Raw genomic sequence first — 27,478 nt, 5'->3', positions numbered from 1 at the left:
TGCTGTAACACTGCTTTAGACAGTTAAAAATATTTACTGTACCAAAACTATTCATGAACTAAAAGCTATGTTTAGTGTTGGTTTTCTAGGTTCCTCCAGGTTCATGCATCCCCCGTGTTTTGCAGTCAAGTCACATCTCCATGTCTCAGTTTCAAGTCTGTCTTTGTGAATGTCTCGTTTCCTGTTTTACTTTGATAGTCTTGTGTCCTTTGCTAATGTTTCCAGTTTTGCTTCCTTCCCGTCTCGCTATGTGTAATTTCTCCCAGCTGTGCTCTCCTCTTGTGTCTCATTCCCTTGTTTTCCATCTGTGTATTTAAGCCTTTTTGTCTTCCTCTGTTTGTTGCCGGATTATCTGTGCATCACTTGCTGCATTTTTCCGTGTTCCATGTCTCTACTGTTGGCCAAATGGCGCTTTCTGAAGCACTGAAGCTTGTATTGAAAAACGGTTCATTACGCAAAGCTTTTCAAAAGTCATCTTTGGTGACATCTGGTGGCCAAAAATATGAAGCGCAGCTCAAATCTACAACTTAGAATGAACTGCTTCATTATGATTGCCCACACTGAAGAGCTGAATTGACAGCTTCTGTTTGATATCATGTGACAGTTTTTTCTGATATCGTGTTTTAAAGTTTTTTCCAGTTTAGGTTTTTCTAGTTTAGTCATTCTGTTCTTTGCATTTGTTTGTATTTTTCTTGGCCGTCATAAATGCTCACTTTCATTTTAAGTCTGTCACCATCTGTATTTGGGTCCACACTCTCTCCACTCTGCCCAGTTCAACTGAGCCCTTGTCTCATGCCTGCCACAAATATTCAAAATATTACCCAGAAGTTACAATAAACCATATTAAATTGTTGCATTATCTAGTTTAGAGAGCTGCTAACTCTCTTAGAGTGGACCAGCTTCCATGAAGGTCTTTCTGTGAGTCATGCAATGTGCTGACATCCAGTGGCTATGGCATGAACTGCATCACAAAAAGAAAATGTGAAAGAGCTTATTTGATTGTTTATGCGATCACTTTGCTGAGGTAAGGGAGTGACAGGCTCAGGTTATCACTGCTACACTGTTGTCTAATGAGATCGAAGACAAACAACAATGCTCCACCAGCTTGTAGAGTGTTATTAACTCACTATAATTAAGCATTTCTTTTCGCACATGAACTGCAGCCCTGGTAAGAAAAACATAAATTGACTGTTCATGTTCAGGCCATGACCAGGGACATCTACAGGTTGATCTATACAGAAATGCAGAAGAAATGTGTATGGGCATAGACATAGAGAGACAGGTAACTTCATTGTGTTGATTCTGGAATATTCTGGATTACTGCAATAGGACGGGGCTGCACAGCGTCAACGTGTTAGCACGGTTAGCTCGTTAACACGTTGACGCTGTCCAGCCCCATGCACGGGGCCATCTGCCGGTAACTCGTTAACGGAGGTTTGCTGAGTTAATGCAGTTATGGCGTTAACATCATTTTAACAAGATTAACGCTGACAGCACTAACTAAAATCAACCAACTGGCAAAACAAGAGCTGAGGAAATCTAGTATATTTGTCAGTGAGCTTAAAAATCCTATCCATCAAAAAAATGTGCTTCCAAAACAATGACAGTAGTCATTTTATACATTTTCTGACAGAAAATCCGGTTGAGGAGTTCCATGAAAAAGAGGGTGCAGGCACAGTGAGATATGATTGGGGAAAAATCTGACCAGAATTACACACAGAATGATGTAAAAAGGTATAATTTATTGTCTGAATTCTTCCAAAATTGCATTTATTATTACTACTAATATCTACAGTGTCATCAAATCCAAAAGATCTGAAGATCTTTTCTAGTTTTCCATTTGAAGTATTTCATTAGGCTTAGTCATTGGATTGCTGTGACATAGTAACACATTCAGGTTCATATTATGTGTCAGATGTTTAATATTCATTAAACATTTTCAAACTCTTGTGCACTATTTAAAACTGTATAGTCACACTCATACTTGTGAGTTCTATAGCTTGTGCTCTCCAGCACTGATGCTCTGGTAGATCGTGTCTGTCAGAGGAATGTAGCTCTTTTGCTTGTAGTCCAACACATAGAGAGGATCAACGACTTTTGAGGGGTTGAAACCACTCTGCACCAGATGGAACTTTTGCTGTTTGAAGGTACTTGTCGTTTCCATGACCTCCTGAGAGGAAAAAACAATCTGAGTTACTTCAGAGTAGCAGGATGTTTAAACTGATTTTAGTAACATATTTTACCTGAAGCCTTATGAAAAGTGGACGAGCGTATCCTGGTAGATCCCTCACTACATGCTCAAACAGCTTCTTTCCATCAAATATGAAGCCCGGTCTTACAATGATTGATGCCATTCCTCCTCTGCCCTCGTGTCCTGTGAACAACATGGATCAATGTTAAGGGATACTGTTTTTCACTGATGCCACATGGACATCCTGCTTGTGTTTAATTGGCTAAGGACAGCAAAAATGTAGCACTTGGCGAAGTAGATATTGTGGATATTTAAAAAAAGAAAACATCTATACTGCAAGTTCTCACAGTCTTAGTAACTGCATTAATAATTAAGCATGGCGACATGATACCTGGTACTTGCACTCCATACACGTTGACTTCTTGGATAAAATCTACCAGCCCAAGAATCTCTGTCACCTCTGTCGTGGATACATTTTCACCCTTCCACCTGAAATTGGGGGGGAAAAAATTAATTGGTAGAAGCATAGTCTGTGTCAGACCAGGCTTTACACTCGTATGGTAACAACCTGTGTTACTGCTGGCATCTGTCCTTTTTAATTTTTTGATTTTTTGTTTAATCCTTATTCAGTGTGGGCCTTTGGCAAGTCTTTCCCAAGGGTAAACTGATCTCTTGTTTTTCCTTGCTTCGTAGGAGTTGCCAGGGCCTTTTCACTGATTCTGTTCATATTTTTTTAAAAGCTAAAGGTAGCCAAATAGTGGATGATTTACACTCTGTTGTTCTCAAGATCTCACATCTGCTTTTTTCTCATAATGTGGTTCAGGTGGCTTCATCAAATGACCTACAGCTTGCCTTCAAATCTTAACTAGAAAAGAAGTGGACTGACCACACTGACCAATGACAAGTTACTGCCCCAAGCAGAGGAGTTCAAGTTCACAAGTGAACAAGAAAACCAAGCCTACCTCATCATAGAAGCAAGAGAGAGAGATAACTAAAGCCATAGTGGCTCAGACGTCACCTGGATTGATAAGGTCCGTGTCACAAATTGAGGAACCAGGACACACAGATAAGTAGTGGGCTACTGGAAAAAGCAGGTACAAGTGAGCAAGGGATGAGAACAGGGCCTGTTAAATGGACTTCTTATATAGCTCTTATCTACTCTAAGCACTCAAAGCTTTTTACACAACTTACCTCATTCACTAATTCACACAAGCACTTTTTTTCTAAGCTGTTGGAACGCTACTATGCAAGTAACCCCAGCAAAAGTGGTTACATGAAGAGGATGTGGGACCTATGGAATCCTCAATACCCAACATCTAGACTGACGGCAAAATAACTGGTAGCTCAGTGTTCCGACATTCAGAAGCAACTGGTATCACAACTGGACAATGATGAGGTACGACACAAATGCTATGGGAAGAGGGAGCCAGGACATTTCTTTTGGCTGTAGTACTCACGATTGGGCACCAAGCCCAAAAGTACACCTGGTGTGTTGAAGGCACTGAGTGTAAGAACAGCTGACCTGAGCAATAGGATCATGGCTAAGCTGGAAAACTGAACCCCTAGTGGCCAAATACCAGAACTATGTGAAGAACCCTTCGAAGGTCTACTAGAAGATGTGCATGCAGCATCCAACAGTCCCTGCTGCGACCATCACTGAAAGCAGCAGCTGATCTACTGACTGCAGTCACTGAGCATCTGGCTAACTGAAGGCCGGACTGTCCTGTTCGAGGACATCATCAGATAGACCAAGTGGCTGACATCCAGAAATCCTACCAGTGGCTGGACAAAGCTGGACTGAAAGACACTAATCGTGGCAGCGCAGGAACAAGCTCTGAGCACACGATCCATACAGGCTGGGGTCTACCACACCCGGGAAGACTGCAGTTGCAAGCTGTGCAAAGATGCCACTGATGCCACAATCTAGCACCTAACAGCAGGGTGCAAGATGCTAGCAGACAGGGCATACATGGAATGCCATAACCAGGTGGCTTGCATAATACACAGGAACATCTGCGCCTAGTAACTCCCAAGGCTAAATGGGACATGCCCCCATTCAGAATGACTGAGCTAAGATCCCGTGGGACTTCCAGACAGACAAACTGATGATGACTAACCAATATTGAAACGGTGGAGGAAGATGGCTGTAGTGATAGATGTAGCTATACAGAGTAATAAGCTAACTACACTTTCGAGAGGCGCAAGAAGTGTCAAGGGCTGAGAGAGAAACTCAAGAAGAGGTGGAGCGTAAAGGCCACTGTGGCAATCAGAGCACTTATGGCAATGAAGCCTAAGCTGGGCAAGTGGCTTCAACAGATCCCAGGACCAACATCCAAGATCTCTGTCCAGAAGAGCGTAGTCGTAGAAGCAACAAAGATACTGTACAGGACCCTCAAGCTCCCAGGCCTCTGGTAGAAGACCCGAGCTCGAAGGACATGAGCTTGAAGGATCAAGAGCATATGGTCTTGATCCTTCAAGCTCAGGTCTTTTACCAGAGGCTACATAGAAGTCTATATAGAAAATGTATGCAAATCAAATCTAAGAACATCGTAAACATCTTATCTAAGTACCTGAATGTGTCTCCGACTCGGTCTCTAAAGAAAATGAAGCCCTCATGGTCTTCCGCCATGAGATCGCCTGTGTTAAAGTAGGCATCACCCTTGACAAACACATTTCTCATCAGCTTCTTTTCAGTCAGTTCCTTGCTTCCAGCGTAGCCAAAGAATGGGCTAATAGCGCTGACCTTGGAAAGTAAAAGCCCCATCTCACCTAAGAATAACAGAAGTTCAAAATCAATACAAATACTTGTTCAAAACGTTCAAGTTTAAAAGGGAAGAATAAGAAATGAATTTGTATTCCAACCTTACCCTTGTCCACTCGCCGGCAGAAACCATACTGATCTTTCACTGGTTCATCTTTCACAATGTCATACTTCACCAAATCATACTTAAACAGGAGCTACACAAAATGTCAAAAGGAAATAGTGTTATGGTGGGTAACTGATGAACAGAGTAATCAACTATGAGGATTGGAACACCATGTGGATTGAGAGAAGTATCTAAGCAGCTTTAAAGTCCTGAAAAAAAAAATCAATACCTTTTGTAGTCACTGTCAAAAAAACAAAACAAAAAAAACTTTATACATAATTTCTACATCTTAGCAGATGGCATTAACTCACTGTAGACATTAAAATGTGCTAGTTTCAATAAGAATAGCTAATTAGCCCACAGATCTGCTTAATGCTAAATGTCTTTAAGGGCATTTAAACATATACATTTGCATTAATATGTAAAGCCAGCACACACCACTTCTAAACAATAGTGCAACAGTGGAAATGGTCTGTAGCACCAAGTTCCTGGAAGTACAGAAAACAGACACTCAGTGATGCAGATCAGAGCTCTTCCTAAGACAGTTCTGCATCGCCTGCACTTCTTTGCAGCGGTTGAGGAGAGCTCACCCACCCTCTCCTATCCTTAACACTTTCTATGTGCATATCTGTTTGCTTGGGAGCTCGCAGTGCCACAAACTGGAAATCTGTAGAGAGGGTGGGGACAGCAGAGAAGATCAATGTGTGTTCACTTTCCCCCATCCAGGACATTCTGCAGAAACGCTATCTGACCAGAGCAAACAAAATCCTACAGAAACCCTCTCATCCCCAACATGGTCTGTTCTCTCTCCTGACATCTCGGAAGAGGTTCTGCAGCATTCGTACCAGAACAGCAAGATTCTGCAGCTTGTACCTTTCCTGCTGTATTCAGAGCCAGGCAGGTATTTTTGTTGTAATGTACAGTGTTGGTGTATAGAAGGAATGACAAAAGTCAGTCAGTCAGTCAAGCTTTTGTTAACCAATAGGTAATGAAACTAAATGCTAAATAATTAATGGATTGGTTCTTACAATTTAGCCCAATGATTTTCACAACTACAGAGGAAATGCTCACATACAAATTATAAACAATATGGAAAACTAGATACAATGAAACTATGAAAACTGTATGAATAAACCCTTGTTTCTTCATATGTTGTTTTTAAGGAGCCAGACTAACATATAACAACCAGTGTTGTGTCTACACTTACACATCCTCAAGAGTAATTAGCTGAAAATTTGAAAACTATTAAAAGAAATTTCAAGAAAGCTTGCCTAAGAGATTTCAGATGTGTTGACGAACAATAGTGTTGATGCCGACTATTGACCTTCAGGTCCATTAGAATTGTAAAAACTCTGCTTTGCTTTGTACATTGTATTTACATGTTTGTATATGTTTCAGTTGACAGCTGGACACATTTAGCATTTTCCTAGCAAAATATAAAGAAACTAGAGAATGCATTTACTAAAGAAAATGCAGTGTGAATTGCTAAAAGCTGAATGACTTGAGCTGAATTGTTGAAATATTTGGGAAAATTGTTGAAGCTGCTAAAACACAATTTTCCTGAAAGCCAAAGTGCAGAACTGTTGAAAGCTGAATCACACAACAATGCAGAAGTGTCACATTTAATCTGCATTTCATGGGAAAAACACAAACAGTACATTGCTAAATATGAAAAATGCCAGCAAAGCATGATGACGTACATGCTCAGCCGAAAGATTAAGGAGAATGATAATACGGAATGTTTTAGGACAAATTAAAATGCGTGTAAAACATTTTGAGTATCTATTAAATAAACATTAGAAACAAAATGACTGATATAAGAAAAGCAGATTTATGGTCAGAAGAATTCAGAATAAATAACAAAGCTCACATACTCTGAATCACTTCAAGACCTCAATCATGTTTTTAAATGTCTAAACTCAAGAATATCACATCAAAAGGTTTAATATTTACTGAGCAAATGTAAGCTGCTCTGTGTGTGTGTGTGTGTGTGTGTGTGTGTGTGTGTCAGGGAGGGTGAGGATGCAACAGAAAATGATGACTGACTATTGAATTGACCTCAAATGTATCTAAATGTATCTAAATGGATTGAATTGGAATTAACAGATTTTCATATTCTGCTTTTGCATTTGTTCTCTGTATTAATTAGCCTTAAGGTTTGTGTTTTCTAGCGCTATCTTGTTTGTCCTAGTTTCTCACTAATAAAAAGTGGCTTCAGGCTTTGCACAGAACAGGTATGATACATAAATATGTAAACTACTCCCCACTTTTAGACAAATAACTGAAGGTACTATTAATAATTTCAATAGAATATTTACTTTTATAGATGGGTCTAAAAGTACATGAGTCTTTGTTTTTGTTTAATACAAGACATTTGATTGACAAGTTATGTGATCAGATGGACATCTATGCCACCTACAAAGACTTACTTTCAAGACTTATATTTTTCAAAGTATATTAAATTAATAAAAAAACAAATATGGTTATTTGCCTTTTATATATACTCATAATACAGCCACTTTATTAGATACATCTGTTCAGCTGCTTATTAACACACATACAGTATGTTAAATGGACAAGTTCCTAGGATAGTGCTTTTCTATCCCACCTGAGAACTCAAAGTGCTTATCTAATCAGCCAATCACACGCCAACAACTCAGTGCATTTATGTTTTTAGGTATAATCAAGATGACAAACTAAAGCTGAAATTGAGCACCAGAATAGTTAAGAAAGGGGATTTAAGTCACTTTTAATGTAGCATAGTTGTTAGTGCCAACAACACAAAAGAGACAACTCGTCAGGCCAGGACTCTACAGTCCATCTACACCTACAGTGTACTCTTACAACGATGAGGATGTACACATGGGACAGGGAGGGAAGCTGGTTTGAGCGGGGACAGATGAAAAGGGAAAGACCATCTCTCAATCTCTGAATGGAAGCGGGAGTCATCTTTCAACATCTTACAATGCTGTGATTGCAGCCATTCCCCAACCTTCTGTGAATGGTACTCATGGCCTTGATCAATGGTCAAGGTAATTCGCATTTTAGTGATCTAGAAACTGAATGTAATTAGGGCAGTTATAAAATGTATAAAGAAGGTCCAATCTAATACACTTTATATTAATAGACACTCATTATTCCATAACGTTTTCATAATTGTAGACCAACAAAAGAAATCTAAACAATACATTTTAACTGCATGTTACAGAACTGACACTACTTTTAACCATATGTTTTATAACTTCACTTTTACAACTTCTTTTATAACATTGTGGGTCAAATGAAAAGTCACCTGGACACATCTAAGAATAGCTGAAGTCAGAGATTAGAGCCAAATACATGGATTCACTCTTATGTAAGTCCACTGATTAACAACAGCCAGCATTAATACCTACCAAAGCCACAGTAAAGCAACTTCACTACTCATTCTTCTCCACAGTCACAACAGACTTACAGTACATGTATAACTATGTAAGAAGTTGTTTAATAATCTGACATTAGTATTACATGTATGACATATTCAATGTATGACAAGTTTTTAGTTTGTGTAATATCACCTTGATGAGGGTGCTGTGTATTCTACTGGGTTGAGATGATGCGACAGACTTGACACTGAATAATATCCCATATCCTAAATATATCCTTGGGCTACCTTTGCAATACAGTGTTGGTCATTATTTATTAGCACTGTGAAGTGCTGTCCAATCAGTTTTGAATCTGAACCTGAGCAGGTTCTAAACTACTTGCACAAAGGCGGTTGTTTGATTGTTGGGTTTTTCTCTTTATTATTGTAGTCTTTCCTTTATAATATGACTTTGTAAATAAAGCTGAACTGAATCAGTAAATACTAGCGGCAGTCATGGGTAATCCAGTATGTTAAAGATCATGAAGGAGTTCTCTCCATGCCCGTACTTTTATGTTCCTCTCAATTTGTTAAGTTCATCTTGGTTTCATCAGGCCTTGAGAGAGGACTTTCAGACCTTGAAAATGTATCTTTTCAAGAGTTCTTGAGTTAGATGGTGCAAAGCTGCTTTTCTTAATCACAGAAATAATTATACCATCATGCACTTTAGATTTAGACTGACATTTTGCACTGGAATAATAGTGGCAATTGATTCAGTGAGCTGTTAAAAATGACCATCAACTGTGCCAGGGGTGGTGGGCATTCAGTTCAATTTAGTTTTACTTACATAGCTCCAACTGTAGATGGGGCTGATGAAACTACCTGTGAGCCCATTATCTACATTTTTGAACCTCTGAAAATGTATGTAAATGGCTGTGACTCCTAAAAAGTTAATGCAGTACTTCTGTAAAACTCCTTGAATGAAAGCTGTCTGAACATTAATCCCGTATTGACTGTTTGCTTTAAAATCCATCTGCAGTGGTTTAGAAAGGCAATATTATTAAAATGATCTTTGCCCAACAAATAATAGACCCAACTGTATTCATGGATGGGCAGAAGTGTAGTAAAGCAACAGGGTTATGTGAAGAACATTGTTAAGAAATGTCAACATCCGCTCGCTTACGAAAAAGGGACATTTCGTCCAGAATCTCCTCACAGACCATAAGTTTGACTTTTTCTGTTTGACTGAGACGTGGCAACAGCCCAATGACTTTTCGCAGCTCAACAACTCCACTCCTGGGTTTGTTTACACCTGCCAGCCTCGTGAGTCCGGCCGTGGTGGAGGTATCACGGTAATCTATCGCAAGATCTTTCTTTCAATGTCAAAATAACCTTTTCTATGCCCAAGAACCCTTGTACCATTTCTTTTCAGAATTTTAAGAAAACCCATCCTGACACCCTTTCTTTTGCTTTCTCTACTTATTTGCATTTTCATAACCTGCTCACCCAAGAGGACTTGGTTTCCTATTATAACTCTAGTCTCAATAATATTCTAAACTCTGTTGCCACACTCTAAACCAAACCTGTATCATTCCCTCAGTCAGCACCCTGCTGAGAGAGTTTACAGCTGAACTCAGGCTTCTGAAAGCAAAAGGCCGACGGCTTGAACGCCTCTATAATAAGAAAACTGGTCTTACTATTCATAAGGAAATGTTTAATAATCATGTTTTGTATTATAAAGAGTGTATTAATCAAACAATATCTGCTTATTACTCCACCATGGTCTGTGCAAATGATGATTCAACCAAGACACCGTTTTCACTGTTCAACTCTTCTTTCAGGTCACCAGATTTTTACCTGCTCATCCAAGACCTGGTTTGTTCCACGTAGCGCTTCCTTTGCATTTCCACTCCCATCACACTCTTTTTCTGCTTTCCAACTTCCCTCTGTCACTGATATTTCAGAACTCATCTGTAAGTCAAAACCTGGTCAAGGCCTGTTTACCCTCTTTGCTTCCCCTCATATCTGCTATCATTTATTCTTCACTTACTACTGGAACTGTTCCTGCTTCCTTCAAAGTTGCTGCCATCGCCCCAATATTGAAAACAAAAACAAAACGCAAAACAAAGCAAAACAAAACAAAGTCTAGATCCCAATAACTTTGATAATTTTTGTCTTATTTCCAATCTACCATTCCTCTCAAAAATTCTTGAGAAGATAGTTGCCACACAACTCCACTCATACTTAACTAATAATAATCTGTATGAACAGTTCCAGTCTGGTTTTCGCCCCTCCCATAGCACTGAAACAGCGCTTATAAAAATAACCAGTGATCTTCTTATGGCAGCTGACTACAGTTTACTTTCCATTCTTATTCTCCTCGATCTGAGAGCTGCTTTTGATATAATAATGTGTATGTGTTAGTCCCCATAGGGAAATAGTTCTTCTGCATTTAACCCATTCACCCAGTGAAGCAGTGGGCAGCCACCAATGCAGCGCCCGGGGAGCAGTGTGTAGGGACGGTACCTTGCTCAGGGGTACCTCAGGGTAGCCATTCAGTGGAGTTGAACCCCCGACCTTCCGATCATGGGGCCACCACTCTACCTACTGAGCTATCCCTGCCCTGAGCTATCCCTTGACACCGTCTCTCACTCCATTCTCCTTAGTAGGTTAGTCTCCATCGGTCTCTCCCATACTCCACTAGCCTGGTTGTGGAGTATGTCTCATCGCACTCCGTTTATTCGACTCAAATCCTTCACCTCTCAGCCCTTTCGTCTGGTCACTGGCATATCAAAGCAACCTGGAATCGTCAGTTTTTACCTCCTCGAGCCATTGCTCGTTGATGCAGTAATTCATTTTATATTTGTAATATTTATATTTAATTTCATATTTGCCTTGAGGCTTAACAACACAAAAAATTAGATTTACTGAGGTTCGACTTAGGGCACTACATGCAATAGTTACTATGACAATAATAACATGAATAATAAAACTCACATGTTTTACACAAGAATTGTGGACAAATTCCAAAGCAGAATCTGTCTTTAGTCTTGTATTAAACAAAAATGTTTTTAATCATTTTATTTGATGTTTCAGTGTTTTAAGACCAGCAAGTAAGACTTTAGACTTATTTAAGAGCTTGATGTCATTAGAAATGCAGCTTCCCTTAATGAGCATTCCTTATAAAGAAATTATTTTGTTATGATGGTGAAGTGAATCTGTGCAGTTCTACTGACATGTCAAATTACTTGACATTATAACATGATTTATTATAATCATTTACTTTTGTCTACCTTCTCTTATGAAAGCACACACCAAGGTAGTGCTCGTTTACTAGAGAGTAGCGTGTAGGCTTGGTCACACACACATGGAATAGCTTATTTCCATGCACTTACCCTGTAAAAGAAGTTGGAGCGGCCTACTGATCCAATCTTGCCAATGTGGTTCATGAAACACAGATTTCCTTCAGTGGAGCCATATACTTCACACATTTTGATTTTCCCAAAGCGACTTTGGAACTCCTGCCACACATCCTGATGCAGCCCATTTCCCACTCCCATCCGCACCTTATGAACTTTATCAAGCTCTGTCTGATGGAGAGAAAAATACAAATACATCAGCACAAGATTTCTGAAAAGTATTACGAAATCATTTATTTAAAAAACTGTTAAGTGGGAAATAATTTCCACTTAATAAATGTCTCTGATTATTACACTGACAGGGTGGCATATAAATAGGAAAAGGCTATGTTATGTAATGTGTTTTAAAGAAATGTTTAAGTGCATGTTCAGTTTATTTCATTTTATTTATACAGCGCCAAATCACAACAACAGTGGGAAGGAAAAACACCCTTTTAACAGGAAGAAACCTCAGGGAGAACCAGATTCTGGGGAGGGGCAGCCATCTGCCCATCTGCCCAGGGAATCTCCCAGCAGCCGACACCTATTGCAGCATAACTAAGGGAGGATTCAGGATCACCTGATCCAGCCCTAACTACATGCTTTAGCAAGAAGGTATGTTTTAAGCCTAATTTTAAAAGTAGAGATAGTGTCTGTCTCCTGAATCCAAACTGGAAGCTGGTTCCACAGAAGAGGGGCCTGAAATCTCAAGGTTCCCCCTCCCATTCTACTTTTAAATACTCGAGGAACAACAAGCCCGCAGTGCGAGAGTGAAGTGCTCTAATGGGGTGATGTGGTACTATAAGGTCATTAAGATAAGACGGGGCCTGATTATTGATATATGAAGGGAAACCAATACAGGAGAAATATGCTCTCTCGTTCTAGTCTCTGTCAGTACTCTTGCTGCAGCATTTTGGATTAACTAAAGGTTTTTCAGGGAGTTTTTAGGACAACCTAATAATAATGAATTACAATAGTCCAGCCTAGAAGTAATAAATCCATGAACTAGTTTTTCCAGCCACTCTGAGACAGGATATTTCTAATTGTAGAGATATTGCACAAATGGAAGAAAGCAGTCCTACATATTTTTTAAGGAGGAAGTAATTACTGAGGTTAACTCAGAAAGCTCAATTGAAGAAAAAGACTAAATGCATTTCAATGGTACTGAAAGCAGCTGTAGATAATGGTCTAATAATGATGGTGCATATGTTCCAGGTACTCATGTTTTAGGGGACTATATCTATTAACTTTGTCCTCCTTACTTAGAATGTGCATTTCTAGGGCATGTTGCAAGGTTTATAATTTACACTGTGTAGAAACACAGTATAAGTGTCACAAATATGACCGCCATAAATAATTAAGAATTGTATAAAGAGGATATACAAATAGGGATATCCTTTGTAGACTAGCTACAGTTAGCTAACTGGTCCTAGTCTAAAGTCCTAGTCTCTATGGAATTTGGAGCCAAATATCCAGTGCGATATGATGACATCTATGGTATTTGCTTAGCTGGTGGTATTTGCTTTGCATAATCAAAGTGCAGAACAGGACATTGAGTAATTAGTATCCATCCTTGTCAGCACATATTTTGTGAAAAGGTTCTTGTGTCTTGTGTACGTTTCATTTACCAATCACTGATGATTGGTAAATCATCGGCGGCCAACCTTTCACCCACACAGCCAAATGACACAGAACATGGACAAAGAGGACTTTGAATTCATGAATGGATGAGCTTGGCCCTGACACTGTGTGTGCGTGCATTTCTACATGATGTAAGGAGGGCAGGAACAGTAAACAATGGTCCTGCTTATTTTTCTGTCACAGTTGTGAACAGTATTACTTGAATGACTCAGTGGAGCAGTTACAATGACAACTTCCATTAAAAATAATAAAAGAAAAATACTTATTGACATAAACTCTAACAATAACATAGTAATATTATAAGAACATCTAACAGAACATTTTAGGTACATCTATAATTTTGTCTGCTTCTCCTTATTTAGTCCCTTTGCTCTGTCAACCATTACTATATGCAGATTATCTGGACCCTTTTCTAACCTCATGGTTTAGTAACATATTTAGACGGATGAAAATTGTGATGAGATATTAACAGAAAAAAATGTCTGTGTCATTTCCAGCTGAGCCTAGGTGAGAAGAGCAAGTAATTGTTGCATGCACTTTCTGTATGTCACCCCACGCCAAAGCCAAACATATTGCCAGGAGTGAGAATGCATCTGACACAACATCTGTCCTGCCCTGATCTACTTATATTATCTAGAGCTGTTAAAAAGTTTGAATTTCAAATGACGATGGTTTTACACCATAATGTAACAAGAATAAACTAATTTAGGGTAGTGAGTGGGTCCAGCCAGCAACAGGTTACCTTTGTCTGGTTGCAGAGGTACCTGCAGAGTTCACCAATATACTGGAAAATAGTAACATCATGTTTTCTGCAGTCATTCCAGAACTGAGAGGCTGAGAACTTCTTCTTCAAGACTAAGGTTGCACCTATGGTAGAATAGACAACAATGCAGTTAATATCACTGTTATGGGATGAAATTAGAATGATTCCTCTTTTTAATACATCTGTTAAGCTCTGTTTTATTATACTGGCCCACAGAAAGACAAGTACAAAACATAATGCAGTAGTGACATGCAAACTGGGAGCTGCCTGAGAGCTGAAGTCTCTGCATTCCATTGTACTATCCACAAGAAAGCCTACATCATGACAGTCAAGTGCTCAGTGGGTATAATATGATACTATGAGGTTTTTAAAATAACAGAGTTCGTGATCGTTCTTGATTGGATTTAACATGGAGGCGGCTAAGAGAAGCTAACGTAAGAGACATTAAAGTTCTATTTCTAGTCCCTGTTAGTATTCTCATAGCATTTTGGACCCTCTGAAGGTTGGTACTAGAGGCCAAGGTAATGCCATCAAGATTAAGGATATACTAACCTGATTTTTGGATTGGCTATAGGCCCAACCCTTACCCCCCAAAAATCAGATATCACTGTCAATTCTTTCCTTGGTTAGAAAAACCCCCAAAAACAAACACAACAACAAAAAAAACCCAGCCTTCGCAACATCTAGCCAACCCAATAACACTTTTGAGGACTTCAGTATAAAAGTCTACAATCAACAGACCCCATCATAATTGATTTTTAAGAAAGTTTGCAAATGGTGCAAACCACTGATTCCACTCAATAACAGAAAAACCAGATCAGATTTTGCCCTATAATTTCCTTCTTTTAAATTCAGATAACACTGAGGTCATTTGTACTTGGCCCTAAAAATCTTAGACATATGGGATCTAACCCAATGCTTAGTCTGCATGGCATTGATTTTGATCAGGATATGTGCATATTAACTATCAGGGCATTAGCTTTACCAAGGATTGTTTTCAGAACTTGTCAAGATGTTGATCTCAGAATGTGAAGGATTCAGCATCACTAACTTTGGCATAGATGGAAACAACAAACAAACAACAAACAAAAACTCCTCGAAATTACTCCATAAGCAGAAGAGAATGAACCGACTGATGAATTCAAAAACATACGAGATTACTTTTATGTTCAAACTGCAGAAACAGTTTTCAGTGTACTTAACAACAATAATATTCCCATCTGAGAATCTTGCAGCATAAAATAAAGCTGCTTGTTAAAGTGAAACATGAGATCTTCAAAGAGGTTTGGTAGTTACATTGTGCTGAGTAGACAATGTCTGCAGCTCTGAAAAACAGCCAATATTCAATATTCAATGCCAATAGAACCAACTCTCTGAAGCATGGAACTTAAATCATAAAAGCAGCAAAAGCAAGTTGCTGGGTGTCATAAGAACACGTCTCTGTGTAATCTTATCATCTTGAATTATAAAACAGTCCAAGATAAATCTTGCTTACATCCTTAAACAATAATGTCAATAGGGCTCATTTACTAATATTTGCATGGAAACATCTTAACCTGTGCAAAAAGTTCACATGCAAAATTACCATCGATTACCATATCTTTTTTTTCTCACAGCTATACTTACTACAGCAAGTATAGCTATACTGTCAGACCCTAATCGTGAAGGGATTAGCAATGCAGAGATATTTGTAGACCTACCTAGCTCTATAGTTCCACCTACACCAATCAGGGATGCTGCGCTGTGATAGAGTGGCAAGGTGACATAAATTACATCATCTTCAGTTGCCCCAAATGCCCAAAAACCTGCTGCTGCCTTCAGGCTCTGGAGGTGAGAGATCACTGCAGCCTTAGGAAGACCTGTGGGGAAATAACCGCATAACGTTATATTTGGGACGCTACATTTACAAAATAGCAAATAGCATGCTTTTGATTGAATAAGCGGCCATCTGAAGAACAATTCAAGCTTGAATTCTGCATAAATGAAGTGAACACCTTTTTGGGATGCGAAGCTCTCGGTCCAATAATGAAAGAGGAGGGTATACCATAGATGCAATAATGCCAGTCACCAACCTTTCAACCTTTCCCACTCTGTGCTGTCCCTGTTTTAAAAGCCCATCCCTACCTCTGACCTTGAAGTCGAGGTTTCTGAGATTTGAACTGTCTGAGTAAGTAAATGCATCTATGCCGTCAAGTTGAAAATCCTACATTGCCTAGTTCTCGAGTTATGGCACTCACAAACTCGGGTGTCCATGCCACCTGCGTGTCCCGCCAGGGTGGCAGCAATACCTCAACTTTTATGGCTTAAGGGATAGAAATCATTGTCCCCACTGTATAGATGGGACAAACCCTGTGTTGAACCAGTTTCTGTGTTCATGTGACAAAGAAAAACACAATATGACAAAACTATACATAGATAGTTGTACTTTATTAAGCAAACTGTGTAACCTTTCATAGTGCAGGCTGGTAAAAGTAAATTAATGTTAAACTTAGTAACTAGTAAAAACATCCATCAGGCAGTTTGAGCAATGACAAGGAAATTAGGATCATTTGTCCTTCAAAATCTTTTCAGTTCACCAGTATTTCTGGCCTAATTTAAACACAAGCAGCAGTTTATTCTTCAGTATCACATTTATGTTAAGATCATAACTCTGACTCAGCCATTCCAATAAGCCAATCTCTTTTAAACATCAGTATATGGATATCCCCAAATTATTATGTTCCCCTGACTATCCTTCACACATGGGATGATGGAATAATGAGTCTGGTGTGTGGTGTGCACCGGCTTTCTTGCTCCAAACATTTCAATGTTTTCACTAACTTGTTGTGCAACTTTAGATCATGTAAATCACAAATACAGTTTCCATGTCAAATACTGTAGAATGTATGAATGAGTAATTTAAACTGTATTAAAAATGAAAACAGAATTTTATCACCTTCATGCTCCCCCAACCGACACAACCATCCTGCCCAAATACAGGCTTGAGATTTTAGGCTCTCTTTTCTAGGCAACTGCTTCTGATCTCATCCACAATGCTCGACACCAACACATGAAGCGCTTTTTTAATAATATAATATAATATTCTTTGTGAGTACTGAACTGGTCATCACACTTTCATCAGTTTGCTTCTCAAACCCTCAAACCACCCTGCTTATAAACCACTTGCACAGCTATATAACAAGAGTATATCAGATAGAGTAACATTACACTTTACAGACTGCATAAAATAGAACATCCACTCTTCAAGAGTAATTTTATCGAAAACAATGGACAACACCAATACTTCTTAGCCAACAGGCTTCAGTTCATCTCAGAATGGTTAAAACATACCTTCTTAGTTGAGCCCTGGCTAGATGTTGAACAGGCACTATGCAAGGATCTAGAGATTCCAGACCTACCATTTATTAGCTCAAACATCAAAAGACATGAATGCTTTAAAAGTATCAACATCAGCTTTTCTCTGACAGCATGGTGGGAGTTTCTAAAAATAACGGAGTCTTCATTAATCCCATGCAAACGTACACCTATCTGGAATAACCCTGACATATTACAAAACAATAATATGATTAATTTCCCAGAATGGAGTTGTAAAGGAATTAAATACTTAGAACATATATTAGAGGGAACAGAATTTATTCCATTTGACAGACTAGTTGCACAATATGGGATCAACAAGACAAGATTTTTAGAATATCAACAAATTAAATCCATAGTAAAAAAGAAATTTAACCTCAGTCAAGTTGAATTACAAACACCACTAAGTGCGGCACATTTTCTTACTCTTAAATCCCCCAAATTATTATCTAAAATATACAGAACACTTTCTAAATTAGATGAATCAATATCCCTTCCTATTGCAAAGTGGGAAGCAGATTTATCAGTCAGCTTAGACCAAAACTTCTGGTCTCAGATTTGCTTAAAAACCTTTAAATTAATTAAAAATCCCAGTCTGCAATTAATACAATACAAAATACTTCATAGAGTGCACTATACAGGTCATCGGATGTTCAAGATGGGCTTTACATCTTCCAACAACTGCTCACACTGTCAAGGCAATACACCAGACAATTACATCCACGCTCTTTGGTTCTGTCCACCAGTGCAAAAGTTTTGGCGCGAGATATGTGAAGACTTATCAAAGTGTCTGAAATGTAACATTCCAACCTCCCCCTTAGTGTGTTTACTGGGCAGCTTAGATAATGTCACTTCAGAAAAGAATATAGCCCATATGGTTTTCACTGCCCTATGCATAGCCAAGAAAACAGTCCTCATGAACTGGAAAAATAAAAATAATCTTAATTCTAACCAATATAGAAATTATCTATTAGATTACATTAGTCTTGATACAGCCTCTGCCACCACATCAGATCAATTGCTCTGGACTCCTTTTATCAGCTCCATCACCTAGTGGGGGTGGGGGGTCATAGTTTGGTCCCGCCTTCACTGTTGTGATTGGTGTGGGGGTAGGGACAGGCTTAGGGCGTCGGGGGGTTCCCCGGAGGCATCTTCCTTGGGGGGCTCAACCCGGGGTAGCGGTCATGTCCGGTTGGGGGCTCTGTTGGCTCTCAGGTGACTGTTTCCTCGCGGCTGCGTGCAGCGGGGCTAGGGGAGGGTCTGTGCTGACGGACGTGGGTTACTGACCTGGTAGCCTGGCTGGCCCTGGGTGGGTCCGGGATGGGCGTGAGGTTCTGGGGGCGCTCCGTCTCTGGGCTGGGGCCCGGGCCGGGCCTCGGGGGCTTGGATCCTGGTTGGTGTGTTGCCGGGGTTGTGGGCGGGTGGGTGCATGGGGGCCCGGCCCTGGAGCAGGGTGCCGCCGGTGCGTCGAACCACCTGGGGGGCTCTTCAACTGGTGGGGGAGATGGTCACATCTTGCAGGAGCTTTCCTCTCTTCAGGAACTCTCTCTGCAGGAGGGGGAGATACAGGAGAGGTGGAGGAAGATCTCAGCCTGGGCGTTTATTGTCTTATGTAGTCTGGAAGATGAGTGGATGGTGGGGTGGGTGCAGTTTTCTCTGTGGTGGGGTTGGGTGGACTGTCCCGGGCTCTGTGGGGCCGGGAGGCGCTGCTGCACTGGGCCCCGGTCTGGATGGGCCTGGGCCCCCTTTCCCTGGCGGGTCGCGGAGTGTGGGAGTGCCTACTGGGGTCAGCGGGGGAGCTGGCCCCAGGGAGGGGTTACCTGCCCCTCCCTTCCTTCCCTCCCCATCTCCAGCTGCCTCCCTCTTCCCGCTCCACCACAACCACCCACACATGCAGGGCCTTGGAGTAGGGGTATGTCACCAGGGTGCAGAGGAGGCTACCCCCCCCCCCCCTCTGTCCCCTTCTGGTTGCCTCTGCCTCAATTTTATCCCACAACTTAGACATTCACATTATTCACACTCTCATTACACATACATATAGGATCTTGGGGGTGGGCACAATCACGGAGTCCAAATTACCATCAGGGTGTACACCTCACCCCTGGCGTCGTTGCCCACCTCTCAATTTTAAATACACTTAGACATTGAGGGCTATCAGGAGGGACTATGCGCTTACCTGCTGCTCCTTGGCAGGTAGCTCCATGCCCTCCTGGGTTTTAATTGCACCTTAGAACACACATGCATCAACACTACAATGAGCGGGTGGAGGGAGGTTTGGAGTCTTCTCCCACCCCCGTTCTCTGCGGCCTGCTGGAGCGGGAGGGCTAGGTGGAGTTGGCCGTCCGACTGCGGTCTGGAGTGTGGGGCCTCCCTGCTGCTACGGAGTCGGGGTGGTCTGCCTCTCCCCACCGCAGGGAAAAGGGTAACACCACCTGGGTCTGGGTGCAGTTCCCCCCTCCAGGGGCAAGGGTACCTAGACCCGGTTTGTAGAGTACGCTTGGGGAGTGTGATCGTGTGTACAGCGTCTCTTTATGTCTGTCTCCACGTTGGTTGAGTGTGGAGTGAGTGCATATGAGAGCATGAGGGGGGGAATGGATGTTTGTGTCTGTGTGTGCCTGTATGTCTGTGTCTATATGTCAGGTTGGGTATCAGACGCCACCTCTCTGGGCACATCTCAGGCCCTCCAAGGCTTGGAGGCCTATCTCCACCTACCACCACTTCCCCTGCCGGTGGCGGACTCCCTCAGGTGTCGGTGCGTTGGTGGTTCTTTGTGTCCGGGGATGGGCGTCCAGGTACACACCGGCTCATTCCTTGGCGGCCGCTTATCGGGGCCTGGAGCCTGGGGCTCGCTCGGGCCCCTTCGGGGGTGGGGTGCCCCCGGCCTCTCGGCCTGGGGCTCGGTCACTCAGGCACAGCTGGCGGCCGGCGGAGCTCACGGGCGCGTCACTGCAACCCCCCCTGGCTTCTGCTCCGCGGCTGCTGAGTGAACCCTCATCTGGGACTCTCCTCAGCTCTTACTGGAACAGTGGCGCGGCTGCCCCTCTGTTGGTCTTCCTTGGTCTCTTGTGTTCTGGGGGCCTCTGGATGTCTGGAGTTTTGATCTCCTCCATCCCTGCTTCATACCCTGGAGGACGGGGCTGTGGCCCCCCCACACTCCCTAGCAGATCGTTACATGGAGAAACCTTTGGAATACAAGCGCGCTGATCCACACAGGTATGCACACGGGTGTTCACTGCTCGTAGACCCAAATTACACCTTTCTTGGCTGCTACTTCGAAGCACATCTGTCCTGCGTGCTGCACAACAACAATGAATATTTAGTATTTACTGCTGTTTACACTTAGCTAGATTAATGCGATGGTGTTGTGTTTAGTATGTTGCTTTGTTGGTTTTTTTTTTTTGTCTTTTTTTGCTTGTTTTCTATTCTTCTCTCAACAGGTGATCCAGGAGATTTTTATTTTTTTCTCCCCCCCTTTCTCACTGTCCCTCTCCCCTTCTGTTTTTCCTTTCCTTCCTCTTTCTTTCTCCCTTTCCTATCTCTCACTCATGTCTGTCCCGTCTGTAACATCTGAAAATAAAATATAATAAATAATAAAAACAAAGATCGACCAAATGGACCAATACGGCAATGCCACGATGATCCATTTGGCAAAGTAAATCCATTGGGTCTCCTTGTTGGTCTTCAGACAACAATTCTGATGGCTAAAGAACCAAATGGGACAGGCGAGAAGAGAAAAAAAAAAAAAGAAAAAAGAAAAAAAAAGAAAACAATGGACAACTGGTACAATTTGTCCCAACATATAAATAAGCACCACTCATTAATTAATAATTGGGGGTCACTGCACCTAGTGCTCCGATTATCCCTGGGACCACTGTTACCTTCACCCTTTACACACTCGAGCTCTTCTCTAAGCCCTTGGTATTTCTTAAGCTTCTCATGTTCCTTATTCCTGATGTTGCTGTCATTCGGTATTCCTACGTCTATCACTACGGCCGTCTTCTTCTGCTTCTTGACCACCATTTTGTCCGTCTGTATCTGGAAGTCCCACGGGATCTTAGCTCGGTCATTCTCGGCCAACCTAGGGGCCGTCTCCCATTTTGATCAATTTCTGTAATGTTGCCTTCTGGTAGTGTGATCCCCCTCAGTTCGGACTACTGTCCCTCTCTTTGTTATCATCTAACTACACTTCTCCAGTCTGAATGACATTCCAATGTCGTTGCTGTATATCCTGGTGGTGTGGATCAGTGAACCGATGTCTCATTTACTCTTGGCACACAGCTTAATGTCATCCATGTAGAGGATTGCTCCATTCACTCTGGCAGTCTTGGCTGACTGTTTGGTCTACCAGTAGCTGGGGTTTTGGGCCTCTGGTACTCTTGCTAATTCCTTTCTGTGCCCCACTCATGTATTGAGCCATGTGCCTGTTCATCTTACTGGACCCTGTTCAGGGAGGTTGCTGTGGTCTGCTCTGAGACCGACTAACCAGTAAGCATTGCCGTTATGGGTTGCGTCCTTATCCCATATGCTCTTCCAGTATTACACTGTCTTCAGCCTTGGTGCTGCTCTTCTCATATTGCTCTGCCAATGAGAGCGCACCTTGGCTGGTGCCGTGGAGAACAGCTGGTTTATTCTCCTGCCTGGTGTACCTCTTCAAGTGGCAGGCCAAGGCTGTGAGTTTTTGCTTGGCAGTTTCCAAAGCCTCTGGTATGGACAGCTTGCTTCTTAGGCACCTTCTTCTGAAGATTCGATAGTTAGCTAACCTCCCTCCGTGCTACTTTGATCTTGGTCTCTAGTCTCCTTCTCCAGGTAGGGTACTGCTTCTCATGGCTGTTCAACTTGTAGTCAAGAATCTCACTGCTGTAGTGTACATCAGATGGTTAGCCTCGGTAATGGTTGCAGCAGGTATTGCCCGTAGCTACGCAGGATCCAGGTGTCAAGCTTCGCCATGATCCCATCTCTCAGGTCATTTCCTCTCGCACTCAATGATCCTTCTTCCAGCGCGCTTGGGGCTTGGTACCCAATCTCGGATGCGGGTGAAGATACACCCCCCCCCCCCCCCCCCCCCCCAATGACCTGTCGTCCTGGCTCCCCCTTGGTGTAGCATTTGTGTTGTACCTTGTCAATCTCTAACCATATATATATACACTCACCAGTTGTTCCTGACGTAAAGATGTAGAGTGTAGGAGTTTTGAGAGAAGTGGCAGCATGCAGTGCTGCTGGTACAGGCTTCTCAGATGCAGATTCAAGCTTATCCAGCAGAGAGTGCACCTCCGTGTGTTTGGTCCAGCTCCTCATTGCCCACACCTGGATGTTGTCCGACAGCAGACTGTTTAGGATGCCATCCAGGTCTTCCACTAAGTCTAAGACATAGAGACACTTATATCATAAAAGGTTACCTTGACTTTGCTTACTCCTGTAAACTAAATTGATCCTAAAACTGAAAATTTAGGTTTAGGAAGGTTTGATTGCAAATGTACATGTACAAATGTGTTTTCTCAGTGAGACGTAGAAGCATCTTGCAAACAGGAAGCCAATTATATACCATGACACTTAATCTCACAGAATAAAAGGTTTAATTGTAGTTTATGGATCATTATGTGCCTTTTTTTTTTTTTTTACCTACAGTGCAAGTAGTGACTGTAGGTGAAAATGGAACTGCATCAGTGTTTGCAAATATCTTTCTGTATGACTGACCTTAAAATTCCTGCAGGAAGTTTTTGTCAGGTACCTGAACGTAAAGGACTTAAGTCACACATGTAATGGTTTCTTCACAGTGAAGCTGTCTATGTATTCCATTATTCAGAAGACAGAATTATAGAAATAGTAGAAGCAAAACAATATTTCTAATAATTGCAAACATAATTTGTAATTATGTTAGCATAGCAGCCATTTCTTCAGCATAAGAGAAAGTTGGTAATTTGTTTTGTTTTTTTAACCTATACACTACGTGTCATGAATTTAAAGAAAGAAAGAAAGAAACAGGAATCCTTGGACACTGCTCGCATAATAGACAGGTTTTTGACGGGGCTCCCACAGAAATGCAAAGCAGAAGGTGAAGCATCGGCAAATATGCTTCCAATAAGAAGATTTTACTGTAAAAACAAAGGCGGGGCCTAGCAAAAAAAAGTCTGGGTTCACAATTTAAAGCTGTTCTACGGCAATGGAGGTTGATCAAGCCTTGAAAGCTGGTGCTGCTGGATTACTAACAACCCCCTCTGTCTGTATAAAAGCAGCGTTGGCACCCACTGTGTGGTACCATACCCGAGTGAGCATCAGCTGAACAGTACTTTACAGCAGAAAGTGGTGTGTTGCTACAAACATGCTGAGATTGTAGAAAGATTGCCAAGGGTGTGCTCAGCTGTTAAAGCTGCCACAAGGTGGCTACTTTGATGTGTCAAAGGTTTAGAATACATTTTGGTATATAAATTGATATAAATTGATTCTCTGATTTATTTTTTAACTCCAACTACTTATTTGTATTTTGCTTTCATTTCAGAATCCAATGAGGCATTAAACTGCACGATTTTCAATAAAAAACTTGAAAAACTGGGGTGTGTAAACTCTAAAAACTAACCACGGTTGTAGTGAGGACAGCATTTCTGACAACATCATGTTTGTCTGGTTGAGCAATCTGTCACTCTGTCACATGATTACGACATGGTTAATCCAATTAAATGTACAAACAGGAAACTTTCAGTGAAACTTAATTTGTATTAAACATATATTTGCTTATCACCAATTTTTTTGATCCATCCATTGAATTTCTGAATAAATTCCATCCCAAAGCAGATTTGTGGATTTGTGGAATGATCTATATTTAAATTGCAGCTAACATTACACAAACTTATAATAATCTTACAAGGGATCAGCAAGTTACAAGATTTTAATGAGGAGCTATTAAGTTCATCAAATTTTATTTTGTCATCTATTATTCATGTGTTACTCACAGGTGTTGGTTCACTTGTGAGTTCAGGGAAGTAACTAAGTACACTGAGTCAAGTAATATGCATAAGTAGCATTAAGTACATATGATTTTCACTTAAGGCTACTTAAGGGAAAAGTTAATTAATCATGACATCCATAAGTGAAAGTAAGCCAGGTTTGATACCTGCAGTTCAGAACATGAAAGTTGTCAAAGATGTGCCTGACTATCAGAACTGGGAAAAGTTACAATTACACCAAAACTGCATGCACGTTTTAAAACGTATATCTGCCATTAATAAATCCGCACTTTAGTGTTGCGGCTTCATTACTTGGCCAATTAAACTTTAAAGAGGCCTAATATGAAACATTATTCGCAGTACTTGAGAGGTGAAATCCTCACGTGTTTTACACTGCTTAACAAATTCATTAGCTCGCCTGTCGTAAAAACAAAGAAAAGGAAACAAATATTTTACAAATTTGTCCAAACTTGAAACTGAATTCATGTTTTTATACCAAAATTTGAGTAGTCAGAAATGAATCAACCATAACTTCAGGTGCTATTTTTATGTTCAGAAATGCAAGTATATAAATGAAATGTAAAATTCATGAACAATAACAATAATTATATTTTTGCATAAACTATATCATATAATGACTTTTCCTGTGACTGTTTTTGATTTCAGTACGTTTTTACAGGGAATACATTGTAAAGACAGACAAAGCTCTGGTGGAGGGTACCAGGTTACTTGTGGCTGGTGGTATAGCCAGTCAGGAGAAGATAGCCAAGACTGCCCAGTCCCCAGTGTCCACCCTTACCTAACTGGAAAATGTGGTAAAACTGGTAACAGCCAGCCTGGGTTCTGAAGATGCAGAAACCCTGGTGGACAGCATACCTGTTTGTTTCTATACTGGCAAATATCTGCTACTTTATTTGTGTAAATTTGCTTCTTATGTAAATCTACAGTGCTTAACAAACGTATTAGATCACTTCTCCTAATAAGAAGAAAACAAATATTTTGGAAATATGTCAAAAACGTGTTTAAAACAACAACAAATTCACATTTTAGACCCGAATTTCAGTCTGCAGAAATTAGTCAAGCATTACAGTCAACCACTAAAACGTTTTTTCCCTGTTCAGGAAAGCAAGTAAAATATAATAATAAATAATAATAATAAATAGTAATAAAATGTAAATAAAATACCATTTAAACTAATGGACGATAGAAATGATATTTTAGCATTAATATATCATTTTGAACTTGTACCTACTAGTGGATTAACTTAATTATAGAAACACACACAAAGCTTACTGGCAGAATAAGCTCCTGTGCTACATTGCAAGGACAAATTTGAGACAAAAATAAAAGATGTTGCGTAATATATATAGAGAAAACTATCAATACACAATATTAAAATATCGAGAAAGAATGTTGAATGCTGTACATGAAGATAAAACTGTTTCTAGAGCCACTGTGGTGTATACCGCTTCAATGAAATGAGACTTTTACCTGAACCAACTATTAGAGTTTTAGCTCCACAGGAGTTAAAGCAGTGCAACAGAGACTTGGACTTGATGTTAGTGTTGAGGAAAGCAACCGAGCAGCCGACCTTCGCTAACCCGAACCAAACGCACAAAAAGTCGGGCTCGTTGTTCATGAGCAAGGCAACGCAGTCTCCTTTCCTCAAGTTGGCTTTCTCCAGGAACACATTTGCCAGTCTATTGCTACGCCGATCAATGTCCCGGTAGGTGTGGACGTTCCCGTCGTAGATTACAAACGGTTTGTCCGGGATGCGCTGTACCTGCTGGAGGAACCTGTCCAGGACCGTGCGCACGCTGGAAGTCAGCTTGAATACCTCCAGTTTCACACCGTATCTGACGACTTTCTGCAGAAAAAGAAGATCTCTCCAAAAGTATGGGAAGCAGAGTTTTTGCAGAACATAAACTGATAAAGCAAGAGCCACGAGAATGGACAGACACAGAGTCATGCTCACGGCTAAGGACCACGAGAGGAGAGGAATGTCACACTGAAAGGTAGCCACTGCGCACCCTTCAACGTCCCAGGTAATAAACACGGTGTGGCAAGTGGCGTAACAGGGACCGTCCAGAAATGTCAATTTCCGCAACATAAGAGTAGAAGATCACAAATGCTGCCTTCAAAATAAAAGGTGATTAACTTACAAAACATCACCTGTGGCGGTTTGCTTTTTCAAATGATCTCTCACGCATGCATGGTGTTAGATGGAAAGAAATTAAGATGCATGTGAAGATTGTGAGACAGGAAGCCCTGAATGCATGTGTAAGACCTTGGTGTCAGCAGATATTTTATATTAAAGCACTCTGTTCACAAGTGGCATCCCCATCTTTAATCAGGATTTGTGAACTTCCATCTAAAATCATACCGCCAATAACCAGGATAACTGTTATTTAAATAACTAAAGCTACTGTGCAGTACAAAAGGAAAATATGCTCAAGACAAATGTATTTAGCCTGAAACTGTTCAAGACAGAAGCCCCGAATCGCATTTTATTTTGAAGGGCAAACTTAAATATTTCCTGTTTTACTGCCTACTAAAATCAACATGACCGCGTGTTTGTGGAAGTGAAATCATGTGACAGTTGTTGTGGAGATGAGTGGGAGGGCATGCTGAGCCTCACCCCTTATTTAAAAAGATAATAGAACGACTGTATTCTGGAAGTAAATAGTGAGAAGCGGCTGGTACATTCTGTCTGCAATGATATAGCACAGCTGAAAGTAGTAGGGAAGTAAGGAAACCAAAGACAATGAGTTATTTTGACCTTCCGCTGCAAATAGCCTCATGTGTCTAAACTCCACAATATTGAACAAAACATCAGTTATTTGGTATATTAAGTAAGACCACTTTTAAAAGATATCACTAAATTTAACTACTGTAATCGTCTCCGCGAGAGGTGGATAAAAGAGGCTATGTTAACAGCAGTGTTGGGACTAACCCGTTATTAAGTAACGCGTTACAGTAA

General features: G+C 40.9%; 1 protein-coding gene across 1 annotated transcript; it reads right to left on the bottom strand.

The window, feature by feature from the left end:
* Positions 1-1,722: 1,722 nt before the first annotated feature.
* Positions 1,723-26,572, bottom strand: slc27a6 (solute carrier family 27 member 6). Its single transcript, XM_080867113.1, has 10 exons — positions 25,990-26,572; positions 22,708-22,917; positions 15,904-16,062; positions 14,183-14,307; positions 11,797-11,991; positions 5,059-5,149; positions 4,762-4,960; positions 2,583-2,680; positions 2,244-2,374; positions 1,723-2,170 (listed from the first exon to the last, which is right to left on the bottom strand). Exons 1-10 carry the CDS (start codon positions 26,465-26,467, stop codon positions 1,994-1,996), a joined length of 1,863 nt encoding a protein of 620 aa, XP_080723239.1. The 5' UTR covers positions 26,468-26,572; the 3' UTR covers positions 1,723-1,993.
* Positions 26,573-27,478: the final 906 nt, after the last annotated feature.

Source organism: Rhamphochromis sp. 'chilingali' (genome assembly GCF_963969265.1).
Source record: "Rhamphochromis sp. 'chilingali' genome assembly, chromosome: 2".
Classification (NCBI taxonomy): Eukaryota; Metazoa; Chordata; class Actinopteri; order Cichliformes; family Cichlidae; genus Rhamphochromis; species Rhamphochromis sp. 'chilingali'.
This window is presented reverse-complemented; position numbering and strand designations above follow the sequence as displayed.

Coding starts and splice junctions, on each gene's coding strand:
- slc27a6 (XM_080867113.1), bottom strand. CDS start 26,467: ATGACTCTGTGTCTGTCCATTCTCGTGGCTCTTGCTTTATCAGTTTAT. Junction 14,308..15,903: donor AGGTGGAACTATAGAGCTAG/GTAGGTCTACAA, acceptor ATTCTACCATAG/GTGCAACCTTAGTCTTGAAG. Junction 5,150..11,796: donor GCTCCAACTTCTTTTACAGG/GTAAGTGCATGG, acceptor CATTTTGTGTAG/CTCCTGTTTAAGTATGATTT.